The sequence below is a fragment of the Portunus trituberculatus genome, chromosome 35 (genome assembly GCF_017591435.1).
Source record: "Portunus trituberculatus isolate SZX2019 chromosome 35, ASM1759143v1, whole genome shotgun sequence".
NCBI classification, from domain to species: domain Eukaryota; kingdom Metazoa; phylum Arthropoda; class Malacostraca; order Decapoda; family Portunidae; genus Portunus; species Portunus trituberculatus.
The window spans coordinates 2,820,104-2,841,334 of NC_059289.1; the positions used below are offsets into that span (position 1 = coordinate 2,820,104).

General features: G+C 39.5%; 2 protein-coding genes across 2 annotated transcripts; one reads left to right on the plus strand and one right to left on the minus strand.

Moving 5' to 3' along the window:
* The first annotated feature begins 5,978 nt into the window (after positions 1-5,978).
* LOC123513060 (phenoloxidase-activating factor 2-like) lies at positions 5,979-10,677 on the plus strand. Its single transcript, XM_045269876.1, has 7 exons — positions 5,979-6,127; positions 7,756-8,070; positions 8,997-9,184; positions 9,290-9,438; positions 9,692-9,983; positions 10,087-10,287; positions 10,513-10,677. The coding sequence occupies exons 2-7, from the start codon at positions 7,806-7,808 to the stop codon at positions 10,651-10,653; spliced, it is 1,236 nt and encodes a 411-aa protein (XP_045125811.1). The 5' UTR covers positions 5,979-6,127; positions 7,756-7,805; the 3' UTR covers positions 10,654-10,677.
* A 240-nt stretch (positions 10,678-10,917) lies between these two features.
* Positions 10,918-18,918, minus strand: LOC123513059 (F-box/WD repeat-containing protein 2-like). The gene is made up of 6 exons (XM_045269875.1): positions 18,744-18,918; positions 16,459-16,614; positions 15,913-16,065; positions 15,552-15,778; positions 14,540-15,425; positions 10,918-14,029 (listed from the first exon to the last, which is right to left on the minus strand). The coding sequence occupies exons 2-6, from the start codon at positions 16,590-16,592 to the stop codon at positions 13,456-13,458; spliced, it is 1,974 nt and encodes a 657-aa protein (XP_045125810.1). The 5' UTR covers positions 16,593-16,614; positions 18,744-18,918; the 3' UTR covers positions 10,918-13,455.
* Between the last annotated feature and the right edge of the window lie 2,313 nt (positions 18,919-21,231).

Consider the following 21,231-nt stretch of genomic DNA (forward strand, 5'->3'; position numbering starts at 1 on the left):
CTCAACGTAAAAATGTGTCCTGTACTGAAGGGGTTAAAATTGTGAAGACTGTGGCCATGAATCTTCTGACCTCCATAGACCCTATCTAATATCAACAAAATGGTCTAATCGTACACAAAACTCAACGTAAAAATGTGTCCCAGTACTGAAGGGGTTAAAATAGTGAAGACTGCCCATTATTTTTTTTTACCTCAATAGACCCTAATGTCAATAAAATGGTCTAATCGTACACAAAACTCAACGTAAAAATGTGTCCCAATACTGAAGGAGTTAAAATAGTGAAGACTGCCCATTATTTTTTTTTTTACCTCAATAGACCCTAATGTCAATAAAATGGTCTAATCGTACACAAAACGACGTAAAAATGTGTCCCAGTACTGAAGGGGTTGACTACCAAAGATGAGCAAGCGTCAGTCTTTCGCAACCCAAGGAAAGCGAAATCAAAATTCTAGTCACTTTTTTTCCGTCTCCAAGGGCTACAGTGGTAAGGAAAGTCCAGCCACACTCGCTCACTCACAGCACCCCACAACCCCCTCCTCCCCAAAGCCTCACCTTCCACATCGGTTTCTTGTTCGACCTCTTCCAGGAACCACGAGAGAGAGAGAGAGAGAGAGAGAGAGAGAGAGAGAGAGAGAGAGAGAGAGAGAGAGAGAGAGAGAGATTAAAAAGACGAGTGCTGTTGGAGCTTAGCCAAATAATCTCTCTCTCTCTCTCTCTCTCTCTCTCTCTCTCTCTCTCTCTCTCTCTCTCTCAGTAGCATCACACTTAATATTTTCACGTTTTTCTCAATCTTACTTGTTATAATCATAAATACAGGAATGCAAACAACCTTGGAGAGAGAGAGAGAGAGAGAGAGAGAGAGAGAGAGAGAGAGAGAGAGAGAGAGAGAGAGAGAGAGAGAGAGAGAGAGAGAGAGAGAGAGAGAGAGAGAGAGAGAGAGAGAGACAGACAGACAGACAACATCATTCAGCAAGAAATAAAAAAAAAAAATAAAAAGTCAACAAAAGGAACATAAACAATTTTTCACTCTATAAGCAGCACATTTTTCTTTTTCCAGAGAGAGAGAGAGAGAGAGAGAGAGATGCAGGCAGACAGACAGGCAGGAAGGGCAAGGAAGGACACTGAAGGACGGCGGGGAAGCTAGAAAGAAAAACAAGAATGAAGAAAATTAAGAAAACGAAGAGAAGGACGAGTAAATTGAGAGAGAGAGAGAGAGAGAGAGAGAGAGAGAGAGAGAGAGAGAGAGAGAGAGAGAGAGAGAGAGAGAGAGAGAGAGAGAAATACTGGAGGACGCTAAACAGTGATGGAATACGTAAAGAAAAAGAGAAATAAACGAAGGGATACGAAAGCAAATGGAAACAGAAGTAGAAAAAAGATAAATAAGATGAAGAAAAGAAAAAAAAGATAGAAGGAAAGAAAAACACGAGAACTGAAGGAAAAGGAAAATCGTGAAGGTGGAAAAGAGAGAAAGGCAAGGAAAATGAAGCAAAGTGACTCATCTCTAGCCGTCAGAACCCTCAAGCAGTAAAAAGAGCATCCCAAGACACGCCCTTTGAAACACTTCGCCACACACACACACACACACACACACACACACACACACACACACACACACACACACACACACGCAGGCATTGTTCCGTTCCGTTCCGTTTGCTTAGTTTCCTGTTTCCTGTTGTTGTAGTAGTAGTAGTAGTAGTAAAACATATATATATTGTGTGTGTTTCACTGTTTGATCTGCTGCAGTCTCTGACGAGACAGCCAGACGTTACCCTACAGAACGAGCTCAGAGCTCATTATTTCCGATCTTCGGATAGGCCTGACTGAGACCAGGCACACACCACATACCGGGACAACAAGGTCACAACTCCTCGATTTACATCCTGTACCTAATCACTGCTAGGTGAACAGCACCTACACGTGAAAGGAGACACACCCAAATATCTCCACCCGCCCGGGAATCGAACCCCGGTCCTCTGGCTTGTGAAGCCAGCGCTCTAACCACTGAGCTACCAGGCGTGTGTGTGTGTGTGTGTGTGTGTGTGTGTGTGTGTGTGTGTGAGAGAGAGAGAGAGAGAGAGAGAGAGAGAGAGAGAGAGAGAGAGAGAGAGAGAGAGAGAGAGAGAGAGAGAGAGAGAGAGAGAGAGAGAGAGAGAGAGAGAGAGAGAGAGAGAGAGAGAGAGAGAGAGAGAGAGAGAGAATATTACATCCGCCGTCAGCAACACAGAAACTCCATCAATCCTTAATATTTTTCAAGCACACGAAAGGACAAAGGGGAGAGACAGAGACAGAGACAGAGACAGAGACAGAGACAGAGACAAAGAGAGATTCGCGGATTCCCAGAGTGAGGTTTCGTCAGTTTGCGTCAATGAAAATCCCTCAACATTGCATCTTATTGAAAGCCCAACCTAAGCCTTCCTCTTCACCTGATGCCAAAAATAACCCTTCATATTAATTGAACAGAGACTAGAATAGACTTAACCTTGAGCACCATGAGGCATTTCCATATTCATTCTGCTTCCTATCTGGTGAGTTTATACAGCTTCAGGAATTTATGTGAGGGATTTAAATAGTGAAGACTGTGACCATTACTCTTCTGACCTCCTCCTTCGTAATGTCAAAAAAAAATGGTCTAATCGTACCCAAATCTCAAGGTAAAAATGTGTCCCAGTTAATAACAACGTGACTACCGCATAGTAAGGAGAATGGAGATGACAGGTAATTAGAACAGGTGTGTTTTTTACAGTGACTGCCTCTTGTGGTCCTAATGTTTACCTACACCTCCTTAATCCCTTGAGTACCATGACGCATTTCAATATTCATTCTGCTTACTATTTGGTGAGTTTATACAGCTTCAGAAACTTATGTGAAGGATTTAAATAGTGAAGACTGTGGCCGTTAATTTTCTGACCTCCACAGACCCTTTCTAACGTCAAAAAAAAGTTCTAATCGTACACTAAACTCATGGTAAAAATGCGTCCCAGTACTGAAGGGGTCAAGTTCTTATGCTCTTTTATCTTGCACTAATTAACAACATGCACATACGGTAGAGAATGAAAAGGAAAGCGGAAAGGAGAAAGAAATCAGGTGAGAAGGGCAAAAGTAAGGGAAAAATTAACAGAAGGACGACATAAGGAGAAACTAATGTCTTTCTACCTCCTTCTCTTGACTGGCATTCATGGATACGAAGAAAGGAAAGCAGGAAGGAACGTAAACGAAAAGATCAAAGGAAAGAGACTATAAAAGGAGTTCAAGGATAATGATGAAGAAAAAAAGAGAAAGAATTAAGGAAGGAATGTATAAAAAGACAGTAGGAAAGAGAAAATGAAAGGAGATCAAGGATGATGATGAAGGAAAAATAGAAAGAATTAAGGAAGGAACGTAAAAGAAGACAGAAGGAAAGAGACTATAAAAGGAGTTCAAGGATGATGAAGGAAAAAGAGAAAGAATTAAGAGAGGGAGAAGAAAACTTGCCTCTTTCCACTCTATTCTTTTATCTCAGCAGTCATGAACGAATAAAGAAAGGAAGAAGGGAATAAGGAAAACCTCTTCTTAACATTTGCGTCTTGCCTTCCCATTAATTAATTGTTATGAAGGAGGAAAGAGAATAGAGAAAAAACAAATATCTTTTAAAAATTTTCCTCTACCAACGCCCCTTATAGAGAAGCTTTCCTGCATCATCTTAACGTCTTGCCCATCCACTAACCCCTTTAATACTAGAACGCATTTTTTACCCAGAGTTTTGAGTATGATTAGACGATATTATTGACATTAGGAAGGGTCTATGGAGGTCAAAAGATTAATGACTAGAGTCTTAACTATTTTAATCCCAACATGCGTTTCTGAAGCTGTATAAAATCACCAAATAGTAACCAGATGAATAGGAAAATGCGTCATGGTACTGAAGGGTTAATTAATTACGTAGAAGGAAAAGTAAAGAAAAAAAACATAACACTCACACTTTACTTCTTAATAATTTCGTCTTGCCTTCCCTTTAATTAATTGTTATGAAGGAGGAAAGAGAATAGAGGAAAACAATGCATCTTTTCAAAATTCCCTCTACCCTCTACCTTTGGCCCATATACTCGTACTGAAACACTTCTGTGCTGCACCTTCACTATTTTTCAAAGTGCTCTAGTTGAAGTGACACGGGTTTTTAAGGATGTTTCTGCGATTTTAGTGACACGTTAGCAAATTTTCAGCATTATCAACCGGACAAATACTGTTTAGAATTCGGGTAATCATCTCTGTGGCCCTTCAAAATAGTCGTGGTGAGAGAGCAAAGCGTTTCTGAGCACGGGTCTTTAGAGAGAAACTTTCCTGCAATTACTCCTCGGTTTATTCATCCCAAGTGTAGCTGTGGATTACAATGACGGTGGTGGTGGTGGTGGCGGTGGTGGCTGACAGGAAGAGGCTGAGGTGTCCTGGAGGCATTAAGTGTTAGTGATGGGTTTTTTTGTGAAGGGAGGTGTCGGCAGGAAGGAGGGAGGAGGGATGAACACGTGGTTAATGTAGATTACACTGGAAATACCTGAAGAAAACAAGTGTAATGGGGAGAGAGAGAGAGAGAGAGAGAGAGAGAGAGAGAGAGAGAGAGAGAGAGAGAGAGTGTGTGTGTGTGTGTGTGTGTGTGTGTGTGTGTGTGTGTGTGTGTGTGTGTGTGTGTGTGTGATGAAACTTTCACAGAGAGAAAGTGAGTAGTGATACAACGAGAGAGAGAGAGAGAGAGAGAGAGAGAGAGAGAGAGAGAGAGAGAGAGAGAGAGAGAGAGAGAGAAAACTACGTCGCAGAAAAACTATATATACGTACTCGTAAAATCTAAATGGAAATCTCTCTCTCTCTCTCTCTCTCTCTCTCTCTCTCTCTCTCTCTCTCTCTCTCTCTCTCTCATGGATATCATAATGAAAAAATTGCTAACCATGAAAAGAAAACGGAGACGATAGCAGACTAAAGACGCAATCAAGTGAACGAACAGTAGGAACGAAATTAGAAGTAAAAACCACACATGACTTGTAACACTGAATCATGGAACGCCAACTGCGGCTCCTTAATCTTGGCTTGTAATGCGAATAGGGGTGTAAGGAGGAGGAGGAGGAGGAGGAGGAGGAGGAGGAGGAGGAGGAAGTGAGATTAATGGGAAAGGTTCTGGGATATCCCTTATTCGTCTCAGCTAATGATAATATCTAACCGTGTGTGTGTGTGTGTGTGTGTGTGTGTGTGTGTGTCGCTGTGGGGTGGGACTTCCCCTTCCTTCCTCGTGATAGTGATGTCACCATCCAAGAACTCTGCCTAAATCCATGACAAAAAAAAAATAAATAAATAAATAAAAAACATAATAAAATTGAACAAAATAAATAACACCAAAGACAAGAACTTTTCGAATCATTGCTGCTGCTGGATGATTTAGTGTGTGTGTGTGTGTGTGTGTGTGTGTGTGTGTGTGTGTGTGTGTGTGTGTGTGTGTGTGTGTCAGCCAGATAGGTACAGTACTCCGAACTCTTAAACAAAATCAGCTATAAATTTTACCTATATCTTATCTCTTTACAAACAAATAATACCAATAAACAGTTCATCTCATATAGGTACTGACTGCCTACCACACCGCTAAATACCTAACACACGGAACGGCTGATATTTATGGCGCCAAGACAACGAAATGATTTGACAGGATTGTGTGAGTCAAGACACTATCACACGGGAAGCGTTCTTTTGCTTAGCCTTACATATTCATTCTGCTTACTATTTGGTGATTTTATACAGCTTCAGAAACTTATGAGGATATAAATAGCTAAAAGACTGGCCATTAATCTTTCGACCTCCTTGCACCCTTCCTAATGTCAATAAAATAATCGTACAAAAGATCTCAAGGTAATAATATGTCCCAGTATTGAAAGAGTTAACTACGAAACTCACAGAGGTTCTACGAAATTATGTGTGTGTGTGTGTGTAGGATTATAGTAAAATTTAGGTCCAGTGTGTGGCAACTCACTCTAACCCCTTGGCCAGGTAAGGAGGGTGTTCAGGGTCGGCAAGGAGGGAGGAGTAAGACAAGACCTGCGAGAACGTCAGTAGTGTTTGAGTGTTGGTGGCGTAAGGTTCTGTTACTGCGTGGTTCCCTCATCACTCGGTAAGCCCGTGTTGTCAAGTGAGAGAGGAACATAAAGGGATGGGATGCGGCAGGCGGAGACTTGAACGCTATCCCCGAGTGTCTGTTGAGTTTGCATTGCGTGTTGGTTGACGTTCGGAAGGGAGGAAAAGGAAGATTCTGATAGGGAAATTTACCTCGTGGAAATGTGCGCACAATGAAAATGGGTACGTCACGACACCGACGGGGTTTTCCAGTTCCCTCCAGCAAATTTTGACCGACATTCAGCTTATCTACGAGTTTACGGTTGATTCGATACACATTTTATTTTATTTTATTTTATTTTCCTTCCCTCCACGAATTCAGTCAAACGCATTGTAGTTACGTGCTACGTTTGTTTTGTTCTTTTGTTTTAAGTTGTTCTCGCGATCATTCACTAACATAAAGTATTGTTGCTATTTGGTGCTACTTTAGCGTGAGGTCTACCGCCATATGTGGCCTACCCATTATGGCGTCATTCCTAGGATATGTACAAATTAAGTGTTTATCGCTAAAATAAATGTATGGAAATGTGTAATATCCATAAGGGAGGGATAATGCAGCGGTAGACTTCACGCTATAGTGCTAACGGGAGGTAGATCTCACGCCATAGTGTGATAGACCTCACGCTAAAGTAGCACCTGCTATTTTTATTTATTTTTATTTTATTTATTTATTTTTTTTTTTTTTTTCGTACGTTTCCTCCTCTCACATTCCCTGCTCCAGCCGTCCGCAATGACGCATAAGCTGTCCTAACCACGTGATTTTTTTTTTTTTTTCCCATCACCACCCAACCAAATTTCCAGCTACGTAACATATTCCTATTACCCCTCTTTTGATTTGCGCTCTTGCTTTTACACACCATTCCGTTTTTTTTTTTTTTTTCATTAACCCCTTCAGTACCATGACATGTTTTCATATATTTTTTACTTACTAGTTATCTGGCGACTTTATACCGCTTCAGAAACTTATGTGAAGACAGTGGTCATTAATCTTCTGTCTTCCATAAAACCTTCCTAATGTCAACAAAATCGTCTAATCATACCCAAAACTCACGGTAAAAGTGCGTTCCAGCAATGAGGGGGTTAACCCATTTACGTGTGCATGCCACTACCATGAAGCCCACAGGAAACAGTGACAACGCCCGCCACCTGCTATAGTTCCGTGCTTGTTTGTTTTAATACAGTCAGGAGTTCACTGAAGGTCGTTTACCTCCCTACTGTTTGAGTAACGCAATGGTTCACGAGAGAGAGAGAGAGAGAGAGAGAGAGAGAGAGAGAGAGAGAGAGAGAGAGAGAGAATCTAGCACTATATAAATTAATTAAAAAAGTAAACAGATATACAAGTAACAAATCATGGTTCTTCTTCACACATTATGGAGCAATATGCACATTTCCTTTCATTAATGTTGAGATTATATTACAGTATTCTCCCCCCCCTCCTCCTCCTCCTCTTCCTTGTCTTCCTCCTCTCACAACTACCAATACTACTACTGCTACTACTACTATTAATGTTATTCCTCTTCCTCTTATTACTACTACTTTTGATATTACTTATTACATGAGACAATTACAAATACCATAACCACACCACCACCTCACTCCTCTTAATTGATCTCTACCCACAAACAGGTTAGTGTGGAGGAGGCTCAGGTTTAGTACAAGTCCTCCCGAAGACCAATATGTCTACCTTAGGGTGGAGAATCCTGCTACTGGTGGTGGTGGCAAGGGCTCTGCCAGATCCCTCTTCCTCGTCCTCAAGCAGGGACAGGAGACAAGTGGACACATCAAATCTGTCGGATGCAGAATTACTTTGTCGGCTGACATCTGCAGTAGACGGTATCAATGAGAATTGTGACACACCTGCTTCCAAACCTGACACAGCTGTGAGTGGGAACTGCAGGTGTGCTCCTGCCTGGCAGTGCAAGGATGACACTAGTCCTAGTGGTAAGAAGAGAGAGAGAGAGAGAGAGAGAGAGAGAGAGAGAGAGAGAGAGAGAGAGAGAGAGAGAGAGAGAGAGAGAGAGAGAGAGAGAGAGAGAGAGAGAGAGAGAGAGAGATTAATTGCTATGTATAAGTAATGGACATTGTGAATGATATTCATCAAAGAAAAGAACAAGTAAAAATCTACTAAGCAGAGACCAGGCAATGGAGAAATTACATAAAATATGGAAAAAAAAACATTTCAAGTTAATTAAAGAGTCAGTATATAAATTTGTCTTCATAACTGAGTGGTCCATTTTCCAAAGTAAAAGAAACCAAGGATTGCTCTCCTCCAGTAATCAGGAATAATTTAGCTCTCTCAGTCCCTCCAAAACACACTCAACCAGCTAGTGGCACACATTAAGCAGAAAGCCAACCATTCATCTTCAAACACTGAACTCTCCAGGACTTTAGGCAAAAATGGCTCAGCCAATAACACGTTAAATGATTACTTAGCAAGCATATTCTGGCCCAGACAGTTTGACAGATGTGATGGGTAAAGGAGTATGTATTGTAATGTACACACAGCTGCCTAACAATCTTATTGTCTATAGTGAAGAGGGAACACTGAAAGTATAATGGTTCAAAGAAAGACAAATACATCTCCTTACTCAAGGAACCAAACTAAGTAGGCATTGGGTATCTCAGGTAATTCCATCACGCCATCTTCATTAAACATACTTCCAAACTCATGAAACTCTACTCTTCACCACCAGACAAAACACACTATAATCTTCTTATACAGACTGGAGACAGAATGCTTGTTTTATCTGTAAATTTCTGAAGGAAAGTGGCACATGCACTGCAAAAAAAAAAAAAAAAAAAAAATGTTAAACATTTAGAGACAGAGAAAAGGTTGACAAAAGATTAAAAGAAGACTGTCTTTGCAGAGCTGACTGATGGTGGAAGCTTCCTGACACAAGTGAATGTGCGCACTATTGGCATCTCTTGTCCTACACCAGAGGAGGTGTGCTGCTTCAACATTGATGCCTCTCTACAGCCCCAAACTTTACCCTTCTCTCCATCTTGTGGAAAGCGCAACTCTCAAGGAATCGTAACCAATTTTGTTGGATTTGAGGTTAATATTCCTTCTATTCCAGTTTTACAAGAATATGTAAATTGTTTAAAACAAAGATAAAGAATCTTCATGAACTTTGATTAAAAAGTGTGAAAACTTCCACAGAATCGCCAATCTCAGTTTGGGGAGTTCCCTTGGATGGCAGCTGTAATGACATCCCAGACGTTTGGACCGGACGCAGCACCTCTGTACATCTGTGGGGGATCACTCATCCACAGCCAGATAGTGCTTACTGCTGCCCATTATATGCAAGAGTAAGGCTCTCAGGTTATGCTTCTTACATTATTACAGTTTTAGTACATCTGTTAATGTATCCCCTTTATTTTTTCAATTTATCAACATGGTTTTCTTTTTATCTGCTTCATTTTAGCTCCTCCACTTGTTGATCCATTAGAAGGGTTTTGCACATTTTCACACTTCTCAAGATCTTGTACTACTGATGAAGAGAAATTACTTTTTTTTTTTTATTCATTACTCTATATAATATGATCATGTCTGATGTCACAGTAAGACAGCCAGTGAACTAGCTGTAAGACTTGGAGAGTGGAACTTCAGGGAACAGTCAGAATCTGTGCCACATCAGGAGTATGGAATTCAAGAGGTGTTGATACACCCCAAATACGTTGGCACCGTCTTGGCATATGATGTGGCCCTTCTCATCCTTGACCAGCCAGCAACACTTGGCCACACTGTTGACACCATCTGCCTGCCACCACCAAACTATGATTTCAGAGACCACACATGTGTTGTGTCTGGGTGGGGCAAAGATATGTTCAGTGAGACTGGTAAATTCCAACAAGTAAGCCAGAAGACCATTTATAGTCCAACATGTCTGTCTTTATAAACACAAATTTCATACGTTTGATGCCAATTCTCACAATAAATTGTTATGTACTCTCCAGATCCTGAAGTCAATTGATCTGCCACCGGTGGACCACAACTCCTGTGAGAGAGCAATGAGAACAACACGCCTGGGCACAAGCTTCAACCTGCACGAGAGTTTCTTGTGTGCTGGAGGAGAGGCCGGCAAGGATGCCTGCGAGGGTGATGGTGGCTCACCCTTGGCCTGCTTTAAGTCTACTGATCCTAGTAAATACTACCAGGTAAGCCATTTTACAGTAAGCATTCTGTAACTATTCTACCTTTTATGAAGTAACATCTACAGAAATGGGCCTAGTTAATCTATTTCAGATTTATCTCTGTCTGAATCCTAAATAATCTGGCTTTCATCACTCATTACCCAGTGATAACTCATGGTATTACAAAGACATTCTTTATCTCTCTACTACTCTATTGCATCAATTCAATACTTGCTACACCCCCTACAGGCTGGTGTGGTGTCTTGGGGCATCGGTTGCGGCCAAGCTGGCTTGCCAGGAGTTTACGCTGATGTCAGCAAGGCTGTTCCATGGATTAATACCATTATTCAGGAAAAATTTGGACATGATGTAAGAATTGGTGGTAAATAAAATTATTTCTTCTCTCTACTCTAATCTACCAATAATCATTTCCCATGCCAAAGTCACATCCAAATTAGGAGTTTTGAGGATTGCAACAAACAAACTTTCAAAATAAAGATCTCACCATATGAGAATAAGAATATTTTCATATATCCTCAATGAGCAGAAATCAACAAGATGCACCACTCAGTGTATGCATGTATCCTTTAGGGAGCTGGGAAGTGGTTCACATTAAAACACAGCTGGGAAGTGGTTCACATTAAAACACAAGGGTCTCAAGTTTCTTTTCATCACCAGATCACTTGTCGATGTGACATCACGTGTCATCATCATACATACAAAAAGATAAATAAAATATTGCGACATCGGCACTGAGTGCAGACTATTTTCTCTATATATACAATAAATAAAATATTCGTACAAACTTAACAGTCTATGATCAGCTGTCTCAATCTCTACTTTAAACCAGTCAACCAGAGCAAGATCAACAACAAATATTGCCTCACTCCAATTCCATTTTCTACAGTCAACACTGACCAGACTCAAAACATCGACCTAACATTCTCACATTGATCTCCCTTACAACACTATCCACAAACAGTGAACTACCAAACCAACATCACTCATTCCTCATTCAGTCCAACTCTCATAAGAGACCAATCATTCACATTACTTGCCATTCTCATACACCTTTTATTATTCACATAAAAAATTTTCATCACTTTCAACAATATCTAACCAAGCCCATATATCTATAAACAAACTGTAATCCATAGTACTGCCATACAAAAATGATGAAGAGGGAAAAATTTGTAAAGGAAGTGTACAATATATGAGGAAAGCTGAAGATATCAATAGAAGAGGAAGGCCACTCAGAAAGTGGAAGGATGAGGTCAAACAGTAGAAGTGTGATAGAGGTGTTCATATAGGTCTAGTGTTTGAACAAACAAGACATGAATGTTTGGATTGAAAAAGATATAGGTTTTCTCACAGCCACCCCTCTTGAAGGGCACTCCCAAAAAGAGTAAGAAGACAAGTAGGCGAACAGACAAATACATAGGCAAATAGATAAATGGAATCCCTGATGATCCAACCTGTCAAGCATTTTTAAAAAATCCATGTGCAAACACATCCAAATACTTTGCATATACTTGTCTCACAGCAAACACTGACCCATACATTCCTCAAATAACCCTTTCAATTACACTGCTCTTCCCAAATCACTCCCTCTGTACTCTATCTAATCCTTCAACCCATACACCTAACCTGACACTCAATAGACTTCTACTCCTACAAATAATACATCCACACTTACCACCCTTACCAGTATACAAAACAACTGTCATTGCACTTACTCTGTCAACTGGCACCATGACTGGCATTCATCACTCTTACTGACACCTAAGGCATTTACCACTCTTACTAATAACAAAACAACTACTGCTTTTCTACTTTTCAAACATTCTGCAACACATTTATCCAGACAACTTTTCCTGCTTTCATCTTCCTGACTACTTTCTACACTTCATCCCTCATGACCAATTCATGCATTAATCTCTCCTATATTCAACCTAATCTTCACTGCTCCCCTTTGTTCCATTTTTCAGTCTCATACAATACTGATATTAACACTTTACCTTCACACAATACTTTCTTCCCATTCTTTCCAACCAAGTTAAACACTATTCATCATTCTCCGCAACTTTCTGAAAGGATATCGTGATAAATCTCATCATATATATATATATATATATATATATATATATATATATATATATATATATATATATATATATATATATATATATATTGATTTTGTCTTCAGTAATCAGAATACTAAGATCATTTACTGATTTTGCCTTTTCTAAAATGACATGAAATATGTATATGATATAATTAAACAAGTGGGAGACAGATATTTGAAACATGAATCACTGGTATCTTACAAAACTAAAAGGTATAATGTATATAATTACACTTTACTGTAAAAGAAATGCACTGATGTCAGATTTAAAAGATAAGACAATTATTGACAATTTCTTAGTTTATACCATAGCTGTGCTCTATAATGAAAATATTCATCATGATAACTGATCAGTCAATTGGGATAACCTTATTACTAATACCCAATCATCAACAAATTTACTGAGTAATAACCAATAAAACCAGAATCCAAATACGTACAAGCAATATTGATGTTCTAAATCTTAAAAATCTAAAAAACAAACTTCTATTTTTATCTTTTTATAAAACTTAGAAAAATTAAAGGAAGAAAATTTTAATTGTATGTTTAGCTAGTCTCTTCACAAATGAAAATTATTTTTTTTAAATACAATACACTAATGAAAATTATTGTTTTTTAAATAAAAATAGCTACATTTGCTTTTTTGAGAGTTTAAAACTTTAATATGCTCATGTTCAAAAATCAAAATCATCAATTATCGCTACTCAGGAACAACAGGTATCATAGATACCATCAAACCAATAACAAAACAAAAATAATTACAGTATTGGACAAGCAGAAACTCTATATCATCATTATAGATTAATGCAAGCATCTATTGGGACAACGCCAGCCTACAGTTTATACTCATGTAGCATGTAGCTTTTGAAATCATTATTTCACTGTTATGAGCAATGAAAGAAACAGGCAAACAGATACAGAATATACCCTCTTATAGAAGAAGTTGAGGGAAATTGTCAATTGGAGCATATAATTGGTCAAGGTATTTTCAACTTAAACTTATATAAAGCATCAAATGTATATTACTGAACTCCAACTATGTAAAAAAAAGCTGCCAATATGTGCATCTACTCCTTCTTGCACTTGTGTGTGTGTCTGGACTGGGCCCACCACAGGGTGAATAGACGGCCAGGTTCATTCAATACTCCAGCAGCCAGCACTAAGAAGCTTGGCTGCTCCAGAGCCTGGCAAGCCTTTACTTCTGGAGAAGTGTCCATCATAAGACACTGATCACCAGCACACTCAGCATGCAAGGCCACATCAGAGTCAATTTGTGTGTCACTGTGTGCACAGCAGGAAGCATCAAGGCTCGTATGATCCATTGCAGTCTCACCACCACACGGTTCACTGCAGCACTCGTCTGACTTATGTTTTCGTTTTGGACATGACACTGCATTATGTTCCACATTTAGACATTGTGTGTTACCATGTGGCACTGTGTTCATACTACTTACACTGGTCTCTATTCTGTAGCTTTGGCTGGCATACTTCTTTCCAGCTCCTGTTCTTGTAGCACAATTTGAATTCTCAGCTTGGACAGCAGTGGACAGTGAACGGGAGTGTCCAGGCAGGTGCACCCCCAGCCCATTCAGCCACTCAACATCACCAACAACCAACTGGGCTCCATCTGGGGTGGTCATTCTGCAGAGGAAAGCCAAATCTTTCATCAATAAGCAAAAGAAGTCTTTTTTGTCTTCTTCTTTAATGTAGGAAAGACACTGGCCAAGACCAGTAAAAATATGGAAAAGTCCCATTAAAGTTTCCTAAAACAAAATTAAATAAAATAATAAAATATTGGAGGATTAGTGTCTTGAAAACTCCCTCTTAAAAGAGTTCAAGTCATAAAAAGGTAGAAATATGGAAGCAAACTGAGAGTTCCAGAGTTTACCTGAGAAAGGGATGAATAATTGTGAATTATGGTTAACTTTTTCCATTAGAGATGGACAATCAACACAACACAAATCACCAATTTTTTACAATATGGAACCAACAGTCCTAAACATCAACATATTCAATTTTCCAGATGATATTTTCATTAGTGAACCAGAAATACATTAATTTTCAATATGAGACATTAAGGAACTCATTCAATCTTGAACTAAAGAACTAAAGTGAGACAAATTTGTGAAGAAGTAAAAGTTCCCAACCTACTTGGAGTGAGGTATGGAGCGAGTGCCAATAATCTTTGTAGTGACGATATCGATGATGACCAGTGTGGAGGAGTACAGCACACTACCCATGGTGAGAAGTAGGGCATATCTGTTTCCAAGGGCAAGTAACTTTTTTACTTTAATATTCAAAGATATATTATGCTCCAGTTTAAATGTCTCAATGTCAAACACACATAAATTGGCATGCTTTTCTTCTGCATCTTGCTTTATTATCCCAATATACTTGCTACTAAATTGTAAACCAGGAGTGAAAAAGTTTGTATGTCCCTCATTTAGACTGATTTTAAAATTGTCCGATATCTTTTCAATCATGCCGTAAGGTCTGGATGATGAAGCAGAGCTACCAACACCTTTTTCTGGCACATCATACTCACAGTCTTGTTTCACATTTGAGGGCCATGATACTTTCTTGACATTTTCTCGTGTCATGTAAACAATATCGTGTTTGGTGGTCAAAGATAAATCTGGTATGAGTATGACCCTCAAAACCCAATGGTCTTGGTTGGACAGAGATTTGATTTGTTTCCCTGCAGATAAACACCATAATCTGAGGCATTCATCAGCACCCCCACTCACTAAAAGGTCCAATTCCTCAGAAAAGTCACAACTGAACACTGGACCTGCATGCATCTTGAATCTATTTTTGAAGTTATCGTGATCTCGAGTACTAGAATGTTCCCACACCGTGCATCGAGATTGATTCATGCTACTCAGGTCCCAAGAGGTCAAGGTGCCAACAAAGTGACCACACAGTAGCAGAGAGTTGGGGTGGAACTTAATGCAGGACACAGCTCGCTCAACAGGAAACGTCATTACTGGAATATTCATGTCTAGCTGCCAGATATTTATATAGTCCTCTTCTGATACTGAAATACAAAAAGTTCAAAGTTAAAGTGTACATGGATGGCTATGCATAATAAAAAGCAGTAATGTTAAAATGCATAACAAAAAAAAAACACACATTGCAAAACAGAAACTTGAAAATTTCTTACCGGTACATAAAAACCCATCTTGATAATCTACTGCTTTGACAGCCTTCTTGCAATTCTGGAGTTGCATAAAACGTTCCGAGAATGCTGTGCCATTCTTTAGTGACACCTGTTGCCTCAGTGATGTTATGTACACCTTATGCCAGTCAGCCCAGCCAGGAACCTTGCTCATGTTTACTCCTAACCTCCGACATTGCTTTAACCATACCTCATTAATATTCATAATGATGCTGAAAAAAAAACAGAATCATTGAGAACAAAAATATCATATAAGATTATTTATGTTACTAAACTTAAGAAGATGCTCATAAATCAGTTTCTTCAAGCCATATTTCACAGGAAGGAATAATCCAATCAGTATTACCTATGCCATGCCTTTGACACCTGAGAGGCATGCAAAAGACTTGGACCATCCAGATATAAAAGAACTTCCAGTTGTAGCTCTGGAGGCAACAGAACCAGGAGGTCAGGCGTATCTTGTCCTTGTAAGTTGGTTACTAAACGCCATTTCACATAACTGAAAAAAATATTCAACTTTATTTCAATACTGCCTTGTCCACAGCCCATTAAGATTTGCAATAATGCTGGAAGATGAACATGTCACAAACAATAAAGAGTTAATGTTAGCATATCTACGCTGTTAACTTAATTTAAATGTTCATAAGACTTTAGATTACTTAAGATGCTTACAACAATGTTAGTCTTGGATGTGTGCTGCATTACCTAACCTAAAACACTGCTTCATCATTCATCCCATAAGTTAATCAAGGCATGAAGGGATGGAATCCTGCTGTAAAAAATACATCATGTATTGATAAGCTTTGTGTTGTGAGTTACAAGTATTTTCTGTGGCAAGGTGATGAAGCAAGGATGACAGGTATTTTCCAGGTGAGAGGTGAGTGTGTCTTACCTTGCTGCAGCAGTGACAGATGGAACCAGGAGGCTGAGCTGTACCTCTGGGGCACTAGTGGTGATGAGATCCACTATCAGCTGTTGCTGCTCCTGCAACCCCAGTGCCTCCACCTGCTGCCTCACCTTCTCCATGCCAACACATCAATCACACCACCTGCAGGAAAACATCAGATATCACACCATAATCCAAAAAACTTATTGCTTCCTAAGTAAAATCAATCATATTTCACCCTGAGCCCTTAAATACAATCTCTTCTCACTCTCTTATGTCAGGTACAGTGGCCTCTAACTGGACAAAGAAAGGTTCATGTTACACTCCTCTTTTATAGAAGTTTGACATCCATCTGCTGCAAAACATTGGAAAGAATCATAGTAGATCATTCATAGTAAAACCTTGAAATCAATGATTTACTGTCAAGTTGTCAATTTGGCTTTACATCTAGCAGAGTTATTGATGCCCAACTGTTATTTGATTGTGATAATGCAATTCAATGGTACAACTTAAGTTATATCCAGTAGATGATATACCAGTTTCATTTCTCTAAAGCCTGTGATGTAATAAGTCATTCTGTATTGGTCAAGAAAATATCTCAATTAGACATTAGTGCTTGGTTGGATTGGAGATTTTCTCACTGGTAGAACTACATGTGTCTGGTGCTGTAAGCAGCTGTGTAGAAAGGTAATGAGTACAGTTCCTCAAGAATCAGTGTTGGACAACTCTTATTTCTTATTCACCAATTACTTCCTATCCTTTATTTGATGCCAGTGAAAAATTTAGCAGATGACGTAAAATCATATCTGAGAATATGTCACGATTCCAATAGTGAAATTAGTAAAAATCAGAGAGACACACACAATTAATACTGTTGCCAAGTCTTCGCTTTCACCAAGCAAAATGTGTCATTCTTCACAGTCACCTCTTGAAACAATGTTAGCTCTTTCAAGATATAATTCACATTGTAATGACCAAAGTGTCACTCTTAGTCACAAAGACATTTAAGGCATTTACATTCACCGCACACAACAGTACCATAACAAACACCACCTGTATATTTTCTTTTTTATGTATGAGGGGAAAACTGGCCAAGGGCAACAGAAAGAGGTAAATAAAAGTCCCACACAGTTACGTTAGGTTAGGTTAGTGTCTTCAAAGATTGGTACAAGATGCTTGAAGCCTCCTCTCTGTTAGGTCAAGTTGAATACTAGGATACATTTTTACCTTGAGATCTGTGTATGACCAGAACATTTTATTAACAATAAGAAGGGTCTATGGAGATCAGAAGATTAATAGCCAGTCTCCACTATTTGTATCCCCACATGAGTTTCTGAAGCTGTACAAAATCATCAAATAGTAACCAGAATGAATATGGAAACATGTCATGGTACTGAAGGGGCTAAGCTACAAATTTCCCCATTCATCAAAATGTGGGATTTCATCCTTAGACTCTTAATGAATATCCAGATTTTACTTGCCCCACCGCCCTCTAGAACCTTGTTATCTCCACTTACTTATGAGAGAGGGACTGCAACAGAATATATGAGGAACCACTTTTAGCAACATTGACAGCAATCCTAATATAGATGTCCCTCCAGCTGTCCTCATTTCTTGGCTCCTCCTTCACAGCCCTTTCATTCAGCTGACGAGATGTGGGAATACAAATATGATAACCAAAACTAACCTAACCCAACTGAATCTAGTTCAGGCAACACGTGCCCCTGATGCATCTTCCTCAAAACCCTTCTGACCAATAGCGTGGTTAGGTTATGCTAGTTAAGTTAGGTTAGAGATAGGCTAGGTGAGATGAGGTTAGGTTAAGGTTAAGTTGAGTGAGTTGAGTTGAGTTGAGTTGGGTTGGGTTGGGTTGGGTTAGGTTAGGTTAAAGTTAGGGTTGTGTTAAGCTAGGATTGGTTAAAGTTTGTTTTGGTTATCATATTTTTATTCCCACATCCCGTCAGTTGAGTGAAAGACCTGTGAAGGGGTAGCCGGAAAACGAGGACAGCTGGAGGGACATCTATATTAGGACAGTGCCACATTCACCATAATACAACCGTCATACCATCTGCCAATTCATTATACTGGCAAACAAATTCATACAGCCAATACGGTGCTAACTACATACATAAAATTTCATATTTCCTGAAACAAGGTGTCTAAAAAATTTGTACACTAAGGTTATCCTCAATGCATGACGGACCGCTGATGGAATAAAGACCTTTCTGCCTCACACTCACCACTCGCTGGTTAACTCACCTCAACTATAAAGAAAATACTTATAATTTTACCTTAATGATTCTTGAACATATGTAGATGTTCTGCAGTACTGCCTAGATGAAAGTTCACCGTCTTAAAAAGTTACTCTGCACTATTAAATCTCTCTCTCTGTCTCTATCTCTCAAGTAAACAAACAGTATTAATAACAAAGACCACCAGGATGGCAACACGGCACCGCTTCCTGACGTCACCGGTGGCGCCATGAAAACCAACACTGGCAAACCATGGAAGTTCCACGGTCCACTCGCATCAAATCACAGCTCCTACTATATACTATATACTATAATGTAATATCGATATACTGTTTTCTTCCTAATTACTGAATCAAGTCGTCTGCACGTATCCTTAAAGTGAATGAAATTTGAATAAATAAGATTATTGGAAATACGGGGGAAAAAAAATAATAATGGGATTCCTCCTGAGTAGATAAAAGATAACCATGGGCTGTTCTCTGGGGATTATGCTACGAATATTAAAAAAAAATAATATTAAGAAAAAAAAATAATAATGTAATGCTTAATTACCATTGTAACCGGTGGCTTTGCTAGGGTCTGGGACTGGGGGGTTGGTGGGGGAAGTGAGGAGGTCCGCTCCGGGCAACAATTTTTAAGGGCGACACTTATGGTCAGTTTTAGATTATTAGGCCTGTACGAGTGTGTGTGTTATTAGTTATTAGGCTTAGGTCCATATATCTTCATATACATGCCTAGATGCGTCTTTATTCAATAAAAACCGTTTATATATATATATATATATATATATATATATATATATATATATATATATATATATATATATATATATATATATATATATATATATATATATAGTGTTAGTTTGTTAGGTAAGGTTAGGTTACGATAGAAATATGAAAACAAAACACAAGAATTAAAACAACGAGAGAGAGAGAGAGAGAGAGAGAGAGAGAGAGAGAGAGAGAGAGAGACGCATAAAGAAGAAAAATAAACTACTCGTTGAAGCTTCGAAACACACTATTGACAACATACCGCGGCCTCAGATTAACACATTCCCAGTGTACGCCTCTACTCACACGCCACTCACGTATACCTTCATCACCTGAGAGTAACCATAGTACCTTTGATATCCGTGACTACTCTTAGAACTGAGAAAATAGAAGAAATATGGGAACTTTTACCTGGTCCCTCGCATTTTCTCGCCATCTTCTCTCTCTCTCTCTCTCTCTCTCTCTCTCCTGACTCAATGAGGGTATTAGAATCAAAATCACTTGTAAATACTAAATAGGGAGTTTTCTAGGCATGACTAAACTAAATAACATAAATAGATGAATAAATAACATGACTACAAAAGTGAACAGATAAACTCATAATTTAACAATCCTACCAACCAGGCACCAATCTTGCACCAAGCGCACACAGCCAGCCGCGGCCCGTGCCACCGTCCTGATCAGCGTAAATCCAGGAGGAGGAAGGAATAGTGGAAGAAACGTAGGAGAAACAATTGGAAGAAATCAGAGAAGAAATATTTTCAATATTTAAAGTCTCTCTCTCTCTCTCTCTCTCTGCCGCCAGTACCTCTATCTCGGGACTCCAGTTCATCTCCCTCGCGCTCCCCAGGGCCAGCGAACCTTCCCTTTGGTCCAGGATCTCCTTACTCACCTGCAGAAACGCCTCGCTCCTCTTCAGTGGCTGACGAATCACGCCGATGGCATCTCCATATCCGTTGCGAGGACCATCTACGTGACTTTTATTCGTTCAGTTATTGACTATCTCTCGCCGGCTCTTGTTCAGCTCCCAAGATCTTGCTTACAACCGCTTGAGGTATTTCAGAATAAGGTCATGCGAGTCATTCTTGGTTGCTCTTTCTCAACGAGGCCTGAGACCAGGCACACACCACACACCGGGACAACAAGGTCACAACTACTCGATTTACATCCCGTACCTACTCACTGCTAGGTGAACAGGGGCTACACGTGAAAGGAGACACACCCAAATATCTCCACACGGCCGGGAATCGAACCCCGGTCCTCTGGCTTGTGAAGCCAACGCTCTAACCACTGAGCTACCGGGCGTGTGTGTGTGTGTGTGTGTGTGTGTGTGTGTGTAGACATGTTCTGGATGTGTGTGGGGGTATTTTGACTGTGTTTACGAGTGTTTTCGGTATATAAGAGTGTTTTTTGCGTGTTTATGGCTGTGTAAGGGTCAGTATAACCCACCGCCACCACCACTGTTACCACCACCGCCACCACAAGATTACTACTGCCGTTTTAACCAGTAGCAGAAGATATCTCTGTGTGTATAGTATTGTATGAATGTCTATGATAACTATCTATTACTAAATCTATCATCAATGAGATACTATACTTGTAAAAATATCACATAATGATTTACTGGTTATTGTAACATCTTTCTCTTCGTTATCGTGTCCAGGTTTGGTTATTTGTCAAAGCAGTATTATCAAATTGTATCTAATTGTACAGCGAGTGTTAGCAGCTTCCGCGGGGCGGCGGGACAAGAAACG